General features: G+C 35.4%; 1 protein-coding gene across 5 annotated transcripts in view; it reads right to left on the bottom strand.

The window, feature by feature from the left end:
- lrp2a (low density lipoprotein receptor-related protein 2a) overlaps positions 1-19,593 on the bottom strand; it is a 112,569-nt gene extending 92,976 nt beyond the window's left edge. For all 5 annotated transcript variants that reach the window (XM_059500591.1, XM_059500594.1, XM_059500595.1 and 2 more), the window contains exons 1-11: positions 19,450-19,593; positions 8,750-8,863; positions 7,136-7,258; positions 6,734-6,850; positions 5,853-5,963; positions 4,468-4,581; positions 4,267-4,383; positions 4,012-4,155; positions 2,363-2,482; positions 2,137-2,265; positions 468-637 (exon numbers count right to left, since the gene is read on the bottom strand). In XM_059500591.1, the coding sequence (XP_059356574.1) occupies positions 468-637; positions 2,137-2,265; positions 2,363-2,482; positions 4,012-4,155; positions 4,267-4,383; positions 4,468-4,581; positions 5,853-5,963; positions 6,734-6,850; positions 7,136-7,258; positions 8,750-8,863; positions 19,450-19,546 (1,356 nt within the window). In that variant the 5' untranslated portion in view covers positions 19,547-19,593. The remainder of the gene's footprint in view (positions 1-467; positions 638-2,136; positions 2,266-2,362; positions 2,483-4,011; positions 4,156-4,266; positions 4,384-4,467; positions 4,582-5,852; positions 5,964-6,733; positions 6,851-7,135; positions 7,259-8,749; positions 8,864-19,449) is intronic.
- Positions 19,594-20,267: the final 674 nt, after the last annotated feature.

Here is a 20,267-nt window from a genome sequence, read left to right as displayed (position 1 = left end):
CATTTTCAGTATAAAAGAGGTCTTGTTAAAAAATACATTAAAATCAGTAATAATGTGAAATAGTATTGCAATTTCAATTAGCCGTTTTCTTTTTGGATATATTTAAAAATGTAATTTATTTCTATGACACAAAGCTGTGTTTTCATCATCATTACTCCAGTCTTCAGTGTCACATGATCCTTCAGAAATCATTCTAATAAGCTGATTTGCAGCTCAATAAATATTTCTTATTATTTCCAACGTTGAAAACAGTGCTGCTTTGCATTTTTGTGAAAACTGTGATACATTACATTTTTTTGAGGATTCTTTGTTTAATGGAAAGTTTAAAAGAGCAGCATTTATTTGAAATTGAAATCTTATGTAACTTCATAAATGTCTTTGATTTATAAATGCCAGTCCTAATGCTATTTCTTAGCAACTATGTAACTTCAGAAGGACTGATGTTGTTAGTCTGTCATCCATTTGACCTTATTTTGGATTGTGTCGGTCCAAAAGACTCGTTGCAGCTGGAAATGGAAGTCCACACCAACAGCAACTCCTCTGTTCTGGGACTGGACCAGGGTTCGAGCGTTGTGTCCGTGGACATCAGCAATCAGCAGGTCTCTCCCGTTGGAGAATATAAGCGAAGGAACCCCAGCTGAAGATTGCAAAACAAAGTGAATTGATGTGGTGAGCTTCAAAATGAAGGATACAGTTTGACAATCTTTGGAGAACTCGCATAATACAATGTACTTCTGATAAGACATAACTAATGTGAGAGAGTTTGGGATTGGCTGTGTGGTGCCAGCGTTTGAAATTCATTTCCAGGGCCTGCCAAATAAATGGTTGGGAGGCAGACATTTCAGGAGCTTAATAACACAGTGGCATTCAATGCAATCTGAGGCGCTTGAAGAGAGATGGGCTGCAAAAAGGTTGATTAATGGACATATAACATAACAGTTAACACCAGGAATATTAGTCTCAAAGATACTTATGTGAAAGCATGCAGGAAATGTAACAGCAAAAATTTAAACAAAAATATTTAATAAAGATGTAATTTAATATGATTTCTTAAGGTAAAAAGTGACACAGAGTTAACACACAATTAAAAATATGTATAAACATGAGTAATATATATAAAAGTATGAATTTAATATTATTTATTATGAGAAAAATTACCCCAAGTGAATAAATATTTTTTTCTAAATACATGATATCCTTTGTAAAATATATTTAAAATAAATATTAATACATTTAATGTGATTTAATATAAGAAAAAAGGATACTGAGTAAATAAATGAATACAAATTTCAAACGTGCAAGATTAATTAAATTTAATTCTTTATTATGAGAATAAAAGTACACTGAGTAAAACTGAAAAATAAAATTAATAAAAATATTTTAAAGAAAAATTTATTAATCCAGTATGACTTTTCATGAGTAAAAAATACAAATAAAATATACTTGTAAATCTGTGTAAAATATATTTAAAATAAACAGTAACAAACATGTATTATTTATCATTGCAAAAATGAACCATTAGGACTGGGTGACAAATATGTATGTTTTAAAATTTCACAAAATAAAAGCAAATATTTTGCTTGCACTATAAAATCCAAAACAAAAAAGTTTTGATTAACTTTGCTTTTTTAACTATATTTGCTTGTACTAGATTTTAACTATATTTAAATTGCATTAAAAGAACTATAGGCTACAATTGCTTTTACAAGCTGCAACAAATGGTCTGTTTAATCTGAATACATGATGTTTCCTAACCTTATGTGAAATAAAAACTGATTATTTGATGATGTAAATTGGAGTACATTTCACAAGAAACATACATACTCTTTCTGTCTTTTTACTTCAAATTTTCAATTTTTACTTGATGTGTTACTTGCTATTTGTTTGTAATTAATTGTGAAATTTACAAGCAATTTCTAAGTAAAAAACAATTCAATGCACATGACTTGGATTATGTTATAGCTCTATATCACTGCCGTATGGATGGCACTTTGACACTAATCTCTGACTCATAGCAGAATACTTTCAGAAACATGAATTTTCTCTGAAGCTGCTTTGAAACAAGAATTGTGAAAAGCTTTATGCGCATATAAACTTGAGTGAATCAGAGATTGAGTATATACTGAAGGGACTCACAAGAGGGATTCGCTCGGCAGTATCTGTGCTGCTCCAGAAGGTAACCGTCCCGACAGCTGCAGCGATGGCTTCCGGTGCGATCCTCACACAGCTGGTCACACATGCCCCACAGACTACAGTCATCATAATCTGCAGAGACGTGCACACAATACAGGAGAGTTGATGGCAAGTCACCGGTTTGACTGAATATGAGCAACTGTTTGTAATCCCCAATCAAAGGTTTTACCAATGCATGAGCGGCTGTCGTTTCTGCTGACCATGTATCCCAGCGGACAGGAACAGGTTCCTCCGGCAGGAGAGGAGTGACAGTGATGCTCACAGCTGAGAGACGCACAGCGCCAGATACCTGACACAAAACACAGCCATGCAACACTCCAGACGTTAGGAAAATGTACAAATCGTTAAAGCAAATCGTAAAGTTCTAATTAAAGATTTTTGGAGTACGTTTTACAAGAAAATAATTTTTCATTATTTACATTTTTCCAAAATTATTTCAAAGTGTAACATGCTTTTCTCTTTAATTATTTGTGACCGCGGAGCACAAAACCAGTCTTAAGTCACTGGGGTATATTTGTAGCAATAGCCAACAATACATTGCATGAGTCAAAATGATCGATTTTTCTTTTATGCCAAAAATCATTAGGATATAATGATCATGTTCAGTTAAGATATTTTGTAAATTTCCTACCATAAATATATCAAAACTTTTTTGAAAATTTTTGATTAGTAATATGCTTTGCTAGGAACTACATTTGAACAACTTTAAAAGCAATTTTCTCCGTATTTAGATTTTTTTGCAGCCTAAAATTGCAGAACTTGGCCAATAATTGTTCTATCCTAACAAACTATACATCAATTGAAAGCTTATTTATTATTCATTATATTATTTGGAATTTATTCATCTTTTAGATGATGTATAAATCTCAATCTAAAAAAAAAAATGGACCCTTACGATTGGTTTCGTGGTCCAGGGTCACATTTGTGAAATTTACTAGCAATTTGAAACTTTCCACATAATTTTTTTCAGTGAATTAAAAATCAATTAACAGTAAAATAAATAAAGCTGAAGTAAAATAAAATATAAACATTACATAAAAAAACTTGACTAAAATGACTAAAATTGAAATGAAATAAATTTATGTTTGAAATGTTTACTTTACTAAAAACGATTCAAAATATTTTGTTAATTGTTAATTGCAATTAATAACAATTAAAAAATCAATAAAATGAAAAGAAATATTGAAAAGAAATACAAATAAAACTGAACTTAAACTAAATTGCAATAAAAATAAATAGTAATATTAAAATAAATAATACAAAAGATAAAAAAATAACAAAATATTAAATATTAAAATTACTAAATCTGAAATAAAATAATGTTTGAAATGTTTACATGTTATAAAATTGATAACTAAAACTATTCCAAACATTTTGTGCAATTGTTAATTTAATCCTAAATTATTAATAATAATTTAAATAAATAAAATGAAAATAAATAAAAATAAAAATGCGCTAAAAATAAATAGTAATGTTAAAAGAACTAATACAAATGACAAAAGCACATAACAAATTTACTAACATTTAAACTAAAGTTAAAATTTAAACTGAAAATATAAAAATAAAGCTTTAAAAACGTGACTAGCTAAAATAAAATAAGTTTTAAGTTGAAGTATTAAAATGACTAAAAACTCAAACTGAAATCAAATAAATGAAAGCTACATCAAAATATAAAAAAAGAGACTAACAAAAATGCCAAAGGCACAAAATTAAATTACTAAATAAAAACATAACATATAAAAATGGTCATTCGATACTATAATAGTATATAAATAATACTAAAATAACACAGGCAGTGATTTTAAGGTGGTGACTGACTGCAGTTGCGTCCAGCAGTGGTGTTGGTTTCATCTTCTCCATCCGGACAGTGGGCCGTCCCATCACAGAGATGCTCCAGAGGGATGCAAACACCAGAAGAAGGACACGGCCATTCCCCAGGATAACACTCACGCTGGACATTATCTAAACAAACCACAAAAAACACCATGTTCAGTTAAGATGCTTTCATGCGGAACAAAAAACGTGCAATATTTGGAAATATTTAGCATGCAGAAGGAGGTTTTAGGGACGCACCACAGCCTCTCTCATCCGCATTGTCCTCGCAGTCATCCTCTCCATCACACAGCCAGACCTGATGAATGCAACGGCCGCTGGGACAGGTGAAGTATGTTCCTCTGCAGGTGGGGTAGGCTGTAGAGAATACATTACAGGGAACATTCACACCACTTCATGCCTTACATTCATTATGGCTGGATTTGAGAAACGTAAACATACTGCAGTTCTGTTCATCACTTCTGTCTCCACAATCATCATCATGATCGCACACGTAACTGCGAGGAATACACTCCCCGTTACTGCACTGAAACTGACCGCTACTGCACCGTCGGGCTGAAAACAAACAAGAGATATGTTCATCCACAACACAATTTCATAAAGTTGACATAAATCTGAAGATAACTATACTTGGTACTGTATGTTTACACCGCACCAAAGGGTGCAAAAATGATGAATGTCAAAAAGAATTCAGCATACGATACGGTATAATAAGGAATAGTCGAGCCAGAAATGAGTTTTTGTCATCATTTATTCACCCTCATGTTGTTTAAACTCTATTATTAATTGATTCAATATAATACAAATATAAACCAATGCAAAAGTCGTGTGAGATGCAGGGTGGAATGACATGAGGGTGAGTAATTATAACAGAATTTTCATTTTTGGGTGAACTAACCCTTTAAGGCTCTCAAACATAATTTTGTGCTTGCTTTTATTTCACAAATGTCAAATTTGGACACATTGCACCATGTTTGAAATAATCACTGATGGCACATGCCATTGGTTTTCATTGTGACGAATCGTGACAAAAATGAGACTGTAAATGGGATAATCAGTCAACAACATTTTAAATGTGCTGTGTTAGTCACAAGAAATTATGAAATGGATTTATAACACTTGAAATATAGTATGAAAGTCACATATATTACATTGATAGTTTTACGGCGAGCTAAGGTGTATTTATAAAAAAAACAACATCCGTATGGAAAAGAGCAGCTTGAACATTCTGCCTGATATCTTATATTGTGTTTCACAGATTTTTATTTCAGGGTTATTATCAACAGCTTAATATATTAAAAAATAACTGTTTATTGAAATCACATCAAATAAAATGAAATATAAATATTAGATAAAAAAGCAAAAACAAAAAAGTTATATTTGAAAAAGCCAACAAAAAAATAGCCATATAGTATATATATATATTAACTCTACACTCTTAAAAATAATGGTTACAAAAGGGTTTTCACAGTGATGACATAGAATAAATATTTTTGGTTCCCCAAAGAAAGTTTTTAGTAAACAGTTCTTAAAATAATTTTTTTTTCTTAGTATAAAGAATATTTAAAAAATCTATAGAACTTTATTTTACGCCATTAAGAATTTTTTGTCCAATGGAAAGTTCCGGATGGAATCACGCCAATAAAAAAAAAAAAAAAACTTTATTTTTAAATGTGCAATCAAGAAGACAAAAAGTCACATGACTAAACATTTTAGCTTCAAAATGAACTGTAAAATTGCAATAGTAAAAGTAGCGCAGAAGTTTTCCAGGACATCCAGTAGATGACTGTGTCAATGTGTGTGTCCTGCCAGAGAAATACACTCACTGCAATTGGCCTCGTCTGAGCCGTCTCGGCAGTTGAGCACCTGGTCACAGCGCTGGCTTCTGTTATAACACGCCCCGTTAGCACACCTCAGCTCCGAGCACTCTGGGTAGACTGAGAGAAAGAGAGCAGGTCCATCACTCACTCATTCAATTAAATATAATCACTCTGTAATATGAAACAGGGTTCCACTGTGCTACGTCATCGAGCGAGTGATCTTAATGTGTTAGCATGAAAACAGCATAAAGCTAATGTAGAAATCAAACACAAACGTCTGCAGCCAAAAGAGCATTATGTGCATAGCAGGTCTGTTCGATTAAAGCAGCTCAGTGATGAACTGACACTCGCACTAATCCACAGAGGAATCTGCAATCAACTCTGACAAACAAGAAGCATATTGTGGCCATTTCTGTCCATCAGCGAGACTCTTAATCTTACAAATTGATTAAAATGCCAAAGGAGCCTTTGAGTGGAAGGAAACACACACACACACTATATAGGGCTTGGTGATATATCAAATATTAATCATTTATTCACAATATACTGCTATGCAATTTATGATATTAAAATGTTTATTAACTAGTGCAAATATGAGAGAAATACATGAAATTCATGAAATGCCATGCAACGTTGTGACCGTTCTGCATCCTTAATCCAATGCATTTCCGCATGAAATAGGATATTTCAGGAACAAGGACACGAGTTGAACCACTGGAAACTGGCTGGATGGTAAAAGCATACCAGAATGGAGTCAGGTGGTTAAAGAAGAACCCTTGCAATGTGTTTGATGTGAATTTATAAAGTAAATGGGCGCTATTTATATATATATTTAGCTGCATTGTCCAGCTCTAATCCCATCACACACATACTGATGGCATACTTACGGCAGTTTCTCTCATCTGCGCCGTCTAGACAGTCAGGCACACGGTCGCACCTGTATCCTCCCGGGATGCATGCCCCGTTCGTGCAGGTGAACTGTGAACTGGAGCATGTCCTGCCAGCTGCCAGCAAAGATCAAAGACACATGATTATAATATGAGAGTGCTGGGTGGTCCTCATCTTCACTAAAGTGGTATGCTCTCTCTACAACATATGCACGCATTGCCTTTTGTTTTTCAGACTGTTGCCTGCACATCTGAGATATCGTGTTTCTCCGACATGATGGAAATTACATCCCCGTACATTACTGGGAGTGAATGGAGCTCTCTGCTCTGACGGACAGTCGTAATTGAAATGGAAGCAGAAAGCGAGGGAGAGAAGGATGGATGGAGATAAGGTGTACTCACGGCAGTGCTGCCTTTCATCGGAGCCATCCTCGCAATCCTCTTCATCATCACAGACCCAGTGCTGAGGAATGCACTCGCCGTCACTCAAGCACTGGAACTGAGCGCTCTCGCAGGTGGGCTGGGCTGGAGAAACGTAATGAGACGCCATTGTTAACCAAGAACAGATCGGAGCTGGCTCCATGATATAGTGAAATAAACATGCCACATTATCTTTTGGAAAACTTTTTTCTTTCTTTCTTTCTTTTTTTTTTTTTTTTTTACCTAATCAAAATAACCCAACTGCAGTTTGATTTAGATTTATTGGAACGTACAATGAAAAAACATAATTTTTGAACATTAGTTATCTTTTTTTTATGCAGTTGAACTCTTCGGGTCCTATTTTAACGATCTAAGTGCATGGTCTAAACGGGTTGTCCCTATTCTCTTAATGAGTAATGGGTGTTTTTTAGGCGTAACGTGCAATAAACCAATCAGAGTCTCATCTTTCATTCCCTTTAAGAGCCAGTTGCGATCACAGCATTCCGGGTCTGCTATTTACATGGCGGAATGTAATTTTTCATTTTTAATAATGTTTGTGTGGTGCTGCACGTCATTGTTGGTGTAATAAGCAAAGTGTACGCGTGTTGTGCACCAGCCATACAGGTGCATATTACTTAATGTGCCATTTAAATAATGAAGAAAAAATATTACGCCATTGACTTTAGACCAGGTTTGAGTTGGTCTGTGGCACAGTCTATTTTCAGTCCCTCAAAATAGCAATGCGCCAACAATGCGCCTGAACACACCTCTTTTTTAGACCAGCACGCCCCTGAGCACACAAATGGGTGCAAATGCAGTTGCTATTTAAACAACGCGGTACAGAATAGGTGAGAACTGTGTCAGACTGAAACTAGCAAAAACACTTAAGCTGCACCTTGCACCGAGTGTATGATAGGGCTCTTTACATGTAGAATGCTAGACTTCGTATTTTTGTTTGTTCGTATTTCGTAATTTACTTTCATATTGTGTCTTGTTTTAAAAACAAATTAAGTGACTTTTTGGTTAAAAACAACAAAAATATGTCAGTGAGCTATGTAACAAAACTTTTTTTAATAAAAAATAAAAAAGATTATTTTTCTTACACCACTGATAGATTTGTTTTTCTTCTGGAGCGGATCTGTGATAGTCATTTTACTAGATTTGTAGGTTTTCACCCCTCAAAACTCTTTTGGTCTTTGCCAGACTAGATTTTGAGCCATGACTTCAAGAGATTTGCTGTCCATAGAAAGCTAGCAAGATTTACACAGGAATTGATTTCATTTCTTATTTTCTTATAGGCTGTATGAATGTGTGAAAACAGCCCTAAAACTGGTAAGAAACTTGTTTTTTGAAACCCAAAATGGTGTATAAAACAAGACTTTTAAGTTAAAAAAGTGACGTTAGCAACGCTAACTATGTTATTTTTAAAGTCAACACTTACTATGCTAAAAACCTTTTTGAAATACCTGAGAGAAGACATGGCTAGTTACTGCTAATGTTGTTCTGGGTTATGGATTACAAACTGAACAAGCAGTATTTCACACTTTCCACTCTTTGTCATTGTGAGCTTGTGACTGTGGATGAAGAGTTACTTACGGCAGCCAATTTCGTCTGAGTTATCCGAACAGTCAGTCGTTCCATCGCACCTCAGGCTTGCTGGAATACAACGGCCTGTCCCACAGCGGAAAGACCCCGCCTCACAACCTGAACCTACACAGAGAATGACAGGATATTCAGATCATCTGTTCAAATCTGATCAAAAGCTGTCACTGCAGCTGTACCTTGTCAAAAGATACTACAATACTGTATGCACTCTTTAGGTACTAATATGTAGTTTAAGGTACTAATATGCACTCTTTAGGGGTAAATAAGTAGGCCCTGTTTTATTTTTTCCCAAATTTCATATTTTTTTAAAATTCCATTAAAAAATGTCTGGATTCTTGTAGATCTATGCACTGTGTTTTTACTGTAGATATATATATATATATCGTCAGAATTATACATGATTTTTGATGGGACGACAGCTGGTAAGGTCAGAGAACAGCATCACTTCCCACATTAATTCTATGTAACATTCTTACCTGAGCTTTGACCTATGATTATGTCAGCTCTAAATGACAGATGCCTTAATCTCTTGCATCCATTAGCTTTAAAAAAGGAGAAAAAAACCCACATTCATCATGCAGGCCTATGGGCTAACTCAATGCTGACTACAAGACAGCAACCAAAGATCTACTCCCACAGATCATAAAACCTGACCGTGATGGGTTTGAGACATCCAGATAATGTAATGTAATAAGAAATAATGTAAACATTGCAGGAGTTACTACGTAAGATAAGGTCCAAAGATCTCCCCTACATGGACAATGCCCTTCTGCACACAACCGATCCAAAGGCCTCTTGAACATTCAACATACAATCATCCAATATTAATGATCAATGTCGCAAATCCATGAGAATTAATTTAGTAGCATCCTTGTCAAAGATGAAAATACTGAAAGCATTTACAAAGAAGTCATTAAAAAGGAGCTAAAAATTATGCAAAATGAAACTTAATTTGACTTTGATGCTTTAAAAGCTTCTTCCTTGCCAAAAGACTCACAACACTGCAGCAAAAAAATAAAAAAATAAAAAAAGAGTTCCTTTATGCTCATTATGTCGTTTTCCAGAAATTTGTGGTGCTTATTTTGTCTTGTTTACCAGAAAAAAAATAGATTTTTTTTAAACAAAACAAAATTACCACATTTAAAAAAGTGTAGAAACTATTTTCACTCCAAAAACGGTAAGTGAGTTTTTTTCACACTGAATTTAACTATGAATTGGTTTTACAGTGAATAGAAACAAGATTGCAATGATTGTTCTCTGTAAACAAATGTTTTTATGTTAAACAATTTTGCATAAATGTATTTAGTTTTTTAAGGATGTGTGGACATTGGTACTGAAAATAAGGACATAAATACTAATTTCAGTTCTGAAAAGCAGTGCGCTGAGCTCACACATCTGTGTGCATGTGATTGTTCCACTGATGAAGCATTTGTACATCTGAATTGACAGCCAGCGGAGCCAAGCGTGCCAGTCTGTGAGTAAGCACTTCTATCGCCCTAATTCTCCTTCCTTTTGATCTCCCCCTGTGAGTGACATCTGAGGAGATAACGTACCACCCCTCTACCTTCCCCGACGGGCTCTGGGACATATCGACACCATCAGCATAGCTCAGCAGCGGAGTCCTCCGTCAGGGGATTCTGATTGTCTCTCGCTGACACTGATGAATGGTGCATGCTGTTCCTTGTCAGAAATGTAATTAGGATAAATATCGGTACAGGGTGGTACCGCAGCCCTTACACCCAAATTCCAAAAGCAAAGGGAGATGCAAGGTGGAATGATGTGGTGAAGGGCAGGAGGGTTGGAGAGGGGGTGAGCGAGTATGTCTTATCACCACTTACCTAAACACACACACACACACACATACATACAGGCAGTCCATGGTCAAATGTTTGTGATCTTCTGAAACGAAGCTGCAGCAATTAAACTCAAAAGTTACCGGAACTTAAATTTGACGGCTCTATAATTATTTGATTGTTGTAATTTAACCAATAAAATGTTCCTGAATAACCTCATGCATAATTCTTTTGTAAAACAAATCCATCATATCTAAATTTGCATGCTCTCTGAAAGCAGGTCTAGTCAGATTTGAGGTTAGGAATTTGAACAAGCACTGTTTGCACTGCATGAGTGATCCCTCACCTGGTAGACTGTAAAACATTCCAACACTCCAAAACATTCTACCTGTTGAATAGCAACACCCTAACAACCACCCAAAACGTTCTATTAAGTGCACAGCAACACCCTAACAACCATCCAAAACATTTTATTAAGTGCATAGCAACATTCAGGTAACCATCCATGACATTCTAGCATTGGTTTTGCACGGGCAAACACTAGGCTACTCACGTTTTCTTTGGAGAAAGCAAAAACATATAAAAAAAAAAATATATATATATATATATATATATATATATATATATATATATATATATATTCCCAAAAATAAATACATATAATATTAATTTTTGATATACTTCTCACAGAAAAAACCCTATTTATTTATTAAATTATTTATACTTCTCACAGGTTAGAGAACACACCTTTTCACTGAGAAGTATAATAAAATGTTATCTAAAAATATTTCTTTAATGAGGGGCAGTTAATTATATTTTTTGTGATTTGTTATTATTAATAATCAAGGTTTTTTTTTTTTTTTTACTGATTAACGTCAGTAACATCAGTTAACTGTGTAACGTCTCAGTAAACGATAATGAATGTACTAACAAGCACTTTTTAATTTTTTACTAAGCGTGGCTGTTTGGATCGGTTGAAACAAGAATCTTATCTGACCTGCTGCCTTTTAGGAAACTCATGTGACTCAATCAGACAGCTCGAGCACACGGCGCCGGCCAATAGGAAACTGAGAACAGCTCAAAAAACTAATGAGGAAATCATTGACATTTAGCCGACTAGAGACCTTGCTAAAAATCTGAGGTAATATGTTTAGACATCCGACTGACAAAAAATGAGTCTTACAGTGCAATAAAGTAATCTCTAAATGGATGGAGGAACAACTCCCTCTTGTGAGACATGGCAGGTTGGCATTTTAGCAAGATTTAAAGGAACAGTTCACCCATAAATGCCATATAACAACAGTTTATTTTAATAATGACTATAAGGCTCCAAAAAAGACAAATATTTAAGTTCCATCTTTTGTTTTCCAGGTTTGCATTGAATTTTTTTTTTTTTGAGAATTTTACCTTTAATGTGCTTCCTTCAGTATGGAAGCCCATTTTCCCCTTACAATTTCAAGTTTATATCTTGCAATTCTGACTTCTTTTCTTAGAATTGTGAGAAAAAAGCAAAATTGTGAGTTAAAAAGTGCAATCCTGAGGGGGGAGGGGTATTTTTTTTTCTAAGAATTGTGAGTTTATATCTTACTATTCTGACATTATAACTTTCAGTTGCTTGTTATAAAATACCAATTGCATGATATAAATGAGCAATTCTGACTTTTTTTTTTGAGAATTGCATTATATAAACTAACAATACTGATATTATTTCTCACAATTGGGGTTTATATCTCGCAATTCTGATGACTTTATAACTTGCAATTGCGACTTTGTCATGCAATTGCAATTTATATCTTGCAGTTCCGAGACAAAAGTCAGAATTCTGAGATGAAAAGTTGCAATTACCTTTTTTTATTTATTTTTTATTCAGTAGCAGAAACAGGATTCCATACATCTGTACACAGGAAGTTTTTAAAATATTACTACTCTCGATCCTTCAACATTAATTTAAACATATCATAGTGGACAGCATTTTGGTTCTGTGCCATTGCAAAACAAAAACTGTATTAGCAGAGCATTTATTATGTATGAGTCAGAAGTTTATCAGCCTCGTTCCCCGTGATGTGCTCTTTAATAATGGATTTTGTCCTCTGCCAGAAAGCCACGGGGGTTTTTGCTTGAGCCGTGGCGCTAAAAGCTCAGCGAGGGCCTCCTCATAGCAAGAGGTCTAGACCAAACACCACAGCAAACGCTTTTAAAGCATGCCAGCCAAATGGGCTTCCTTTTTAACTCCTTCGGCAGCCAATTGGGAAATGTGCCTTTTTCCTGCTCAGTTTACTAATGATAAAATTGCTGCTCTACTCGCTCAAAGGAAGCCTTTGTTGGTAGGACATGATCCCGGAGGTTTCAGCAGCGTCTGTAACGCACAGGTAGAAATATGGCATATACAGGATCTGGGAGGTGAGACGCTCTTACTGACACCTGCTCGCAAGTATTAGAATTTTAAACATCAGCCATAAACGTTTTCACACATGCTGCCACGATACGAGCAAATGAGAAAGCTATATTTTATAGCTGATTTTCACCAGGGTTGTTCTCATTTACTAAAACTAAAACCACAAAAAAAAATGTTGACAAATAAAATACAATTAAAAAACTTTTAAATTATTTTTTTTGTATTATTATTTTGATTCATTTTCTATTATTTTTTATTCATTTTTATTGCTTAATTTCTTTCCATTCCTATTCATTTAAGTTAAAGCACTAAACAAAACAACTAAATATGTAATCAAAATAATACAGATTAATTAATTAAGATTAATTACACAGCACAGAGACAACGCTCATTAAGATAATAAATGACATTCGCTTAAATTCTGATTCTGGCAAAATATCAGTGCTAGCATTACTAGATCTCAGTGCTGCATCTGACACTGTTGATCATAACATACTTCTAGAGAGACTGGAAAACTGGGTCTGGCTTTCTGGGCTGGTTCTCAATTGGTTCAGGACATACTAAAAAGGAAGAGGTTATTATTTGAGTAGTATAGGTGAGCATGACATGACATGCGGTGTCCCACAAGGCTCAATTATTGCACCGCTCTTGTTTAGCCTGTAAATTCTCCCATATCACACCAGTCCTTACACTGGCTTCCAGTTACATTTAGGATTGATTTTAAAGTACTTTTACTCATTTATAAATTACTCAATGGCCTAGGACCTAAATACATATCCGATATGTTCACTGAAACAGACCACTCAGATCATTAGGATACCATGGGTTCACAAAAACAAGGGGAGTCCGCTTTTAGTTATTATGCCACCCGCAGTTAGAACCAGCTTCCAGAAGAGATCAGATGTGCTTAAACATTAGCCACATTTAAATCCAGACTAAAAACTCATCTGTTTAGCTGTGCATTTACTGAATGAGCACTGTGCTACGTTTTAACTGATTGCACTGTATTTTATATATAATCATTTTCTATTTTTAACGGTTTTAAATTCATTAAAAAAAAAATCTCATTTTAAAAGTTTTTCAATTCCTTTTAAATTAAATAAAAATGTAAACATGTAGAAAATACATATTTGGGGGGGTTATATAACCCCAAAACAAAATTACTAAAATTTTAACTGAAATTAATTTGGCAACAAAAATATAAAAATAAAAGATTATTCAAAACAATATTATTAATATATACACTAAAATAACACAGATTTTCACTGACAGTATGTGTCATCTATACAACCTATTAGTCATTGCCAAGAGCTGAAACCTATCTGCCAAGAGCATGGAAAATAAAGCCAGTGTTTCCTGACGGTATCAGCATCTGGGAAAAGCGACAGGTAAAGTGAAAAGCGGCGGGCCTATCCTGTTCCTGCACTCAGCAAAACGAAGCATTTAGCCCCATCATTTCCTGGGGTGTCTTTAAAAAGGGTTTTATTTAGACGTCTTAACTAAGATTGCGTGAATGACAACAGTTATGTGATTGTCCCGGCAGGCCATTGTCAGGACAGCAGTTTGTATTATGCAAATGCCGTCCTCCTGTTGATGGGGTCTGCGCTTATTTTTCTTTTCTTCATTAATGTCTTTGCTTACCCTGTTTTGTTTCGTTCGCTGTTTCCTTTTTTTTTTTTGCCCCCCTCAATCCCCGTCTACTCTCTAGGCATGTCTTTTCTAATTAGCCAACTTAAACCCTCAGCAGGCAAGAATCCCCTAAAACTATCTGAGGGGAAAAACAAGGACGCGCCAACGTCGGGTCACAAAGAGAGTGGGGTGGAGGAATTTTCATTAGAATGAAGCCTCCCAAAGGCTTAGACCCCACTGTGAGACCACAATGGCACAATGGCCTGGCTGGCGGGGCTGCAGCCCCATAACTGAAAGTGTCAGCACGCCAAAAGGCCCGATGGAGATGGATAACAGAATGGGGGAATACAGTAGAGCTTCCTGCGAAAAAGAAAGCCGAAAAGAGGCCCATCCTCCTCCATTCTGTCACCCCTCTTTCCCTTTAAATAAAACTAAAGGCACTTGCCAGCCACTAGCAAGCCCCCCAAAACATCTCTGTCCAGTCCCGCGGGGGCCATGGGAGAGGTGCCGCTTCTTTCATCAATGCTGCCTTGTTTTGGGGGGGCGGCTGGAGTAAATGCATGTGCAGGAATGGCTGGCAGAGCCCAGAGCTGGCCAGCCATACCGTGGAGCCGAGTGCTGCAGCCCGTTTCATATGGAAATGGACGACGCAGAAAGCAGTCAATTGCTTTACAACTGACTTTGGCTCGCACAGCCTAAACGGAGTCATGGAGAAAAGACCTACTGGTACGCCAAGGTGGCTTGGCATTGGCTGCGATTGGAAAGGAGGCAAACATAGAGTCGGGGAGCCTATTAAACCATTCAGATCGGCAAGTTGACTGCCATTTAGAATGAATTTGCAATGTGTGGGACCGAAATTTCATCCAAATTATTTGTACTTCTTGAAATAACCAGCACCAATAGATGCATTAGGTCCAAAAACTACAGGCAAACATCATAAATAGTGTAAAAAATGTGTAATAAACAACATTTTCTATCATTTATTTATCTAATTTGTATAAAAAAACATATAATATTCATTGCTTATACATAAAATGCATGAGTATGCATATGAATTAACATTTACCTAGATTAATAAATGCTGTTAATTTAGCCTGGGATATTATTGTTAATTAAAACTAAAGACCAAGTGCCAAGGCGACATTGTTTAGTCTGAGTTTAAGTATCAAAATAACTAAATATAGTTTTAAATAATTAACTAATGTTAAAAAAATAACCTATTCAACAATTTACCCAGTGTTACTCAGACATTTTAAACACATCATCATTTACTCACCTTCATGTTGTTAAACCATAAAATAAGTTATTTTGAAAGTAACCCTGACCCTAACTTTCATATTGACTAACAAAATCACATGCATTTTTAAAAACATCTTTTGTGTTCACAGAAGAAAGAGGTTTATACTAGTTTGGAATGACATGACGGTGAGTAAATGATCACAGGTTGTTTATTTTTATGCACTTTTAAGATACAATGATTTACAGCACACACTCCCTCAATCCAGTGTCGTAAAACGTGAACACCATCACACAGTCCTCTCAGCTTTCAGACGACATCGCGGCAGTGACTAATACGGCCAGTGAGGGTGCTGTTTACACTGAGAGGATTAGAAGTCTTCATTAGCGCCAACTGTGTTTCTAATACAGCTTCCCGGTTGCTCAAGGACTTTTACCGGAGAGGCCCAGAAGCATGTGTGAGGTTTAAGGAGCACGTGTAGAACAGGAAAAATGGGATTTCAGTATTTTCTCACTGTTCGAAATGCAGACGTCATTACTGTTAGTTTAGCCTGTTCACACATTTGTTTAATAACCTACACAGAGGAATGAACACCAAACACGCGTCAAGTGGATGTGCAGTTCTTTCTAGAACAATAAACAATGACAATCTGAAAGTCGTGCTACTTATCAGGCACATTTTCTCACTCATAGTTGTAAACTTTAAAAAGATACTTAAGACGAAGAAGAATCTTTGGAGACTAGAGACATTTGTGTACACTTTTGAGTTGCTCTACTTCATTCTCTGGCAAACCCAAAACTGTTTTAAGTTTTAAGCAAAAGTTAAAGCCCACTTTTTAAGCAGCCTTGGTTAAGTAATTTTCATATTTATTTGCTTAAGGATTTCAAAGCATTCTTCAGTAAAGAGTTATAATTGTTTCAGAGCTTTATGATGTTAATATTTCAAATATCTTAATATCTTCATGTCTCATTTAGTAGAAGATTAGAGCGGGACGGTAGTTACATTTTGCAACAATTAATTTGAGATTTCAAGTATATCTTTGCAATATGCCTAATATTTCTACATATTTAAGTTTGATCCATGATTTGGATAAAATTGGATGCACTTTATAGAAAACTTTAAATATTTTGTAGGGCAATTATATAGTTTGCATTCTGTGGCAATGAGTTATTGAGTAAAGCTATATAGTACGTATATATTAATTTATGTAAGTGAACTGTACGTAAGTGGTTAAATTTGGATATACTTGACTAACTTTGCGATAATATAGTTACAATTTGCGACAAAATAAAGTTGAGATTTGATATGTAGTAGTGCTGTCAAACGATTAATCGCGATTTATCGCATCCAAAATAAAAGTTTTTAATAAAAGTTGGATTCAACTCAAAATGTATTGTCGTAAATATATTGTTTATATTTTGCAACAACATATATATGCAAAGTTCATTGCAAAATTATAAATTAAATAGATATTATAAATAGTTTGAAAGCGTTTAAAGACATTATTCATTAAAAATATTGATTTATCTACAGGGGCATGCATTTATCCACCATGGGATGCATCTTTTTATCTCACAAATCGGAGTTTATAACTTAAAACTCTGAGATTATATCTTATAATTCTGACTAAACAGCTAAACAGAATTGTGAGATATAAACGTGTATTGATGAATTATGAGATAAAGTTTGCAGTTACCATTCAATCGCAAAATAATCGCAAAATGTTTAAAAACTCAGGATTGCAAGAATAAAATTCAGAACTGTCAGTTTATATCTCGCAATTCTATGTTGTTCTTAGAACTGCAAGAAAAAAAGTCCGAATTGTAAGATTGAAAGTCAGAATTGCCTTTTTTATTTTATTTTATTTATTTATTTTATGTGGCGGAAATGGGCTTCCATAGATGTTTACCGTTTTAAAGGAGTCAACTGCAAAAGTGTTTAAGTTATGAACTTTAAAGCTTGCTGACAGCCAGGTTCAGATAAGATCCTCTGTCCACTATCAAACTGATTTCCTCTCTTGATTTCATGCATGGAAATCCTGTTACAGATCATGAGGCTCCTCACTGATCCACATCTGATTGAGACTACTGAATAAGATATCATTGTTCGCTGATCTTCACGGTATTGTCTGGACCCATGGCTTCACGTAATGAAAAAAAGGCCACTGGTGAATGTGACACTGATTGAAAGTGTCCTTTTAATCATTACAATCCAAAGACAGCTAATACGTGACTAATGAAAGTGAAAAACATGACAAAAACAAGTTATAAATCGGCATAATCATCACTTTTGCAGGCAATGAGTTACACGCTATTGGTTGTAAATATTAATTCATAAAGGACAGTTTCACAAGTTGGTTAATAAATATCACGAAACGAGGTGTAAAAACTGTTTAGATTGTGCCAGCTAAATTTAAATTAAAATGCATGCTAAAGAAGGTAACAAACAACTACCTTTAAAGACCTTTGACCCTCTGAAACTGAGAGCCTGAGGAACCAACAGGAAGTGAAGCTCAGCGGATTAGAGAAAGCAACCTGTCCCCCCTCCATCAAGACCCTTTTGGTCATTTCCTCCGAAAACACATGCTGAATAAAGCTGGATTACAGGACCTCATTCCTGACTCGCATTTCTGAGGAGATCAATCCAGGCTACGCCGCAAACTTAAACCTGATGCAAACATAGCAGCACGAAATCCCAAAAGACTGTGCGAGAAGATGTGATTTTGAAACCTCAAGGTCAAAATGGTCATTAAACTGAATTTAATTGGCTTCTGTTTAATGCATCCAGTCCAATTCTCCCTATAAACAAAGGATTAATCTCAAATAAAACAACCACAGTTAATTTTCACTTGGAAACAGAGTGTTTCATGAGCAGCATCTTGAGTGGCAGCTGCAGAGTAATTAGTTGCTTGATGCACATAAGAAGCTTACAAACTAAGGGTTGGGCAAAAAAAAAGCAGATTACATTTCGAGAAGCTCAAGCTATGCAACCACACAGAGCAACCTGTTGCTGTCAACTGACTAACCGACTGCAACGCGACAAAAAGCGCGTCTCAAACTGTAGCTCCCCTCCACAACAGACTGGTTAAGTCTTTTAGAAACAGTGCCGAGCGCAGAAACGTGTTGAATTTGCTTTGTACCAGCAGCTTGGGGTCTGCTAGAGATTGTCTTGGAGTCACATGCTCGTCTCTGTTCCCTAGCAACGCCAAAGCCCATGCAAAAGTTCTCGGAGAGCCTCCAATCTGTCTGCGCGAGGCTTTGTGCGCCACCGCAACAATGTGTCGCCTACGATATTTACCTTAGAACTATATGCTTTCTTAAGCAAATGCACACTTGTGTTGATTCATTTTCACGATTCGATTTTATTTCGAGCGAAAATTCGTTCATTCTAGCATGCATAAATAACAAAACCGTTATTCGCACGAATAAATTAGCGATTATTTATTTTCCGACAAACTCTGAGAAACTAATTGCACTTTTTCCTCCCAGTTATGTAGGTCAATTAAACCAGAATAATGGTGATATTATGCAGAGTCACTTGCCCGTTATGTCTATTGTTAGAAATTAAGTCCCTTAAGGGGACCGTATCTGAAACAAATATGATACAAAACAAGTTAATAACAAAAGTCGCACCGTACCTTGACAATCGCAATGAAGCACGCATAAAGTTATAATGAGGAGAAGTCGGAGGTGCATTGTGACGCACGGTCCCGGGTGGTGTGTCCAGCCCCTCATGAAGCCGGACAGATGGAGCTCTTGGGACTGAGATGCAGTGAAGTGCCTCTTACTCACTTGTCCCGGGCTGATGAAAAAGGGCGTGCACATGACGCTCCCCCCTCGGCTCGACCCACAGGATCAAATCCTTCACTGGCTCCCAGGAACCTGTTGAGCTCAATGCCTAGCCTGCATAATGTGTGCGTGGCGCAACAGACACAGTGTGTGAATGAAATATATACAAATATCCACTGCTATTATTGCTGTAATAATAATAATAATAATAATAATAATAATAATAAGATAATAAGTATAGCCTTATGAATTCTTAATTTTATTAAATTAAATTATTAAATTAATTATTGTTGTTTGTGAAATATTAATTATTATTTTTCATGTGTTTTATTTACTGAGACACCTGTTGCTTCTTTGCATGTTCCCTGAATCTGCAATTGAAAGAAGGTCGAGAAATTCTTTGATTTTTTTTTTTTTTTTGACCAAGCTGTTTGAACACTTTTAAATGGTGTGCTAGATTTTTGGAACAGACACCAGGCAAAATGACCGCTTTGGCACTTCTGGTAATAAGATTACCAAAAATATCTGATAATCTGATCTAATATATATGCATTTATGTATTTATATATACATTTACAAAGCGACTTACAAATGAGGACAATAGAAGCAATCAAAAACAATAAAAGAGCAATGATATTTAAGTGCTATAACAAGTCTCAGTTATCTT

Source organism: Carassius carassius, chromosome 19 (assembly GCF_963082965.1).
Source record: "Carassius carassius chromosome 19, fCarCar2.1, whole genome shotgun sequence".
NCBI lineage: Eukaryota > Metazoa > Chordata > Actinopteri > Cypriniformes > Cyprinidae > Carassius > Carassius carassius.
Note: the sequence above shows the minus strand (reverse complement) of the source record. Positions and strands in the feature narration are given on the sequence as shown.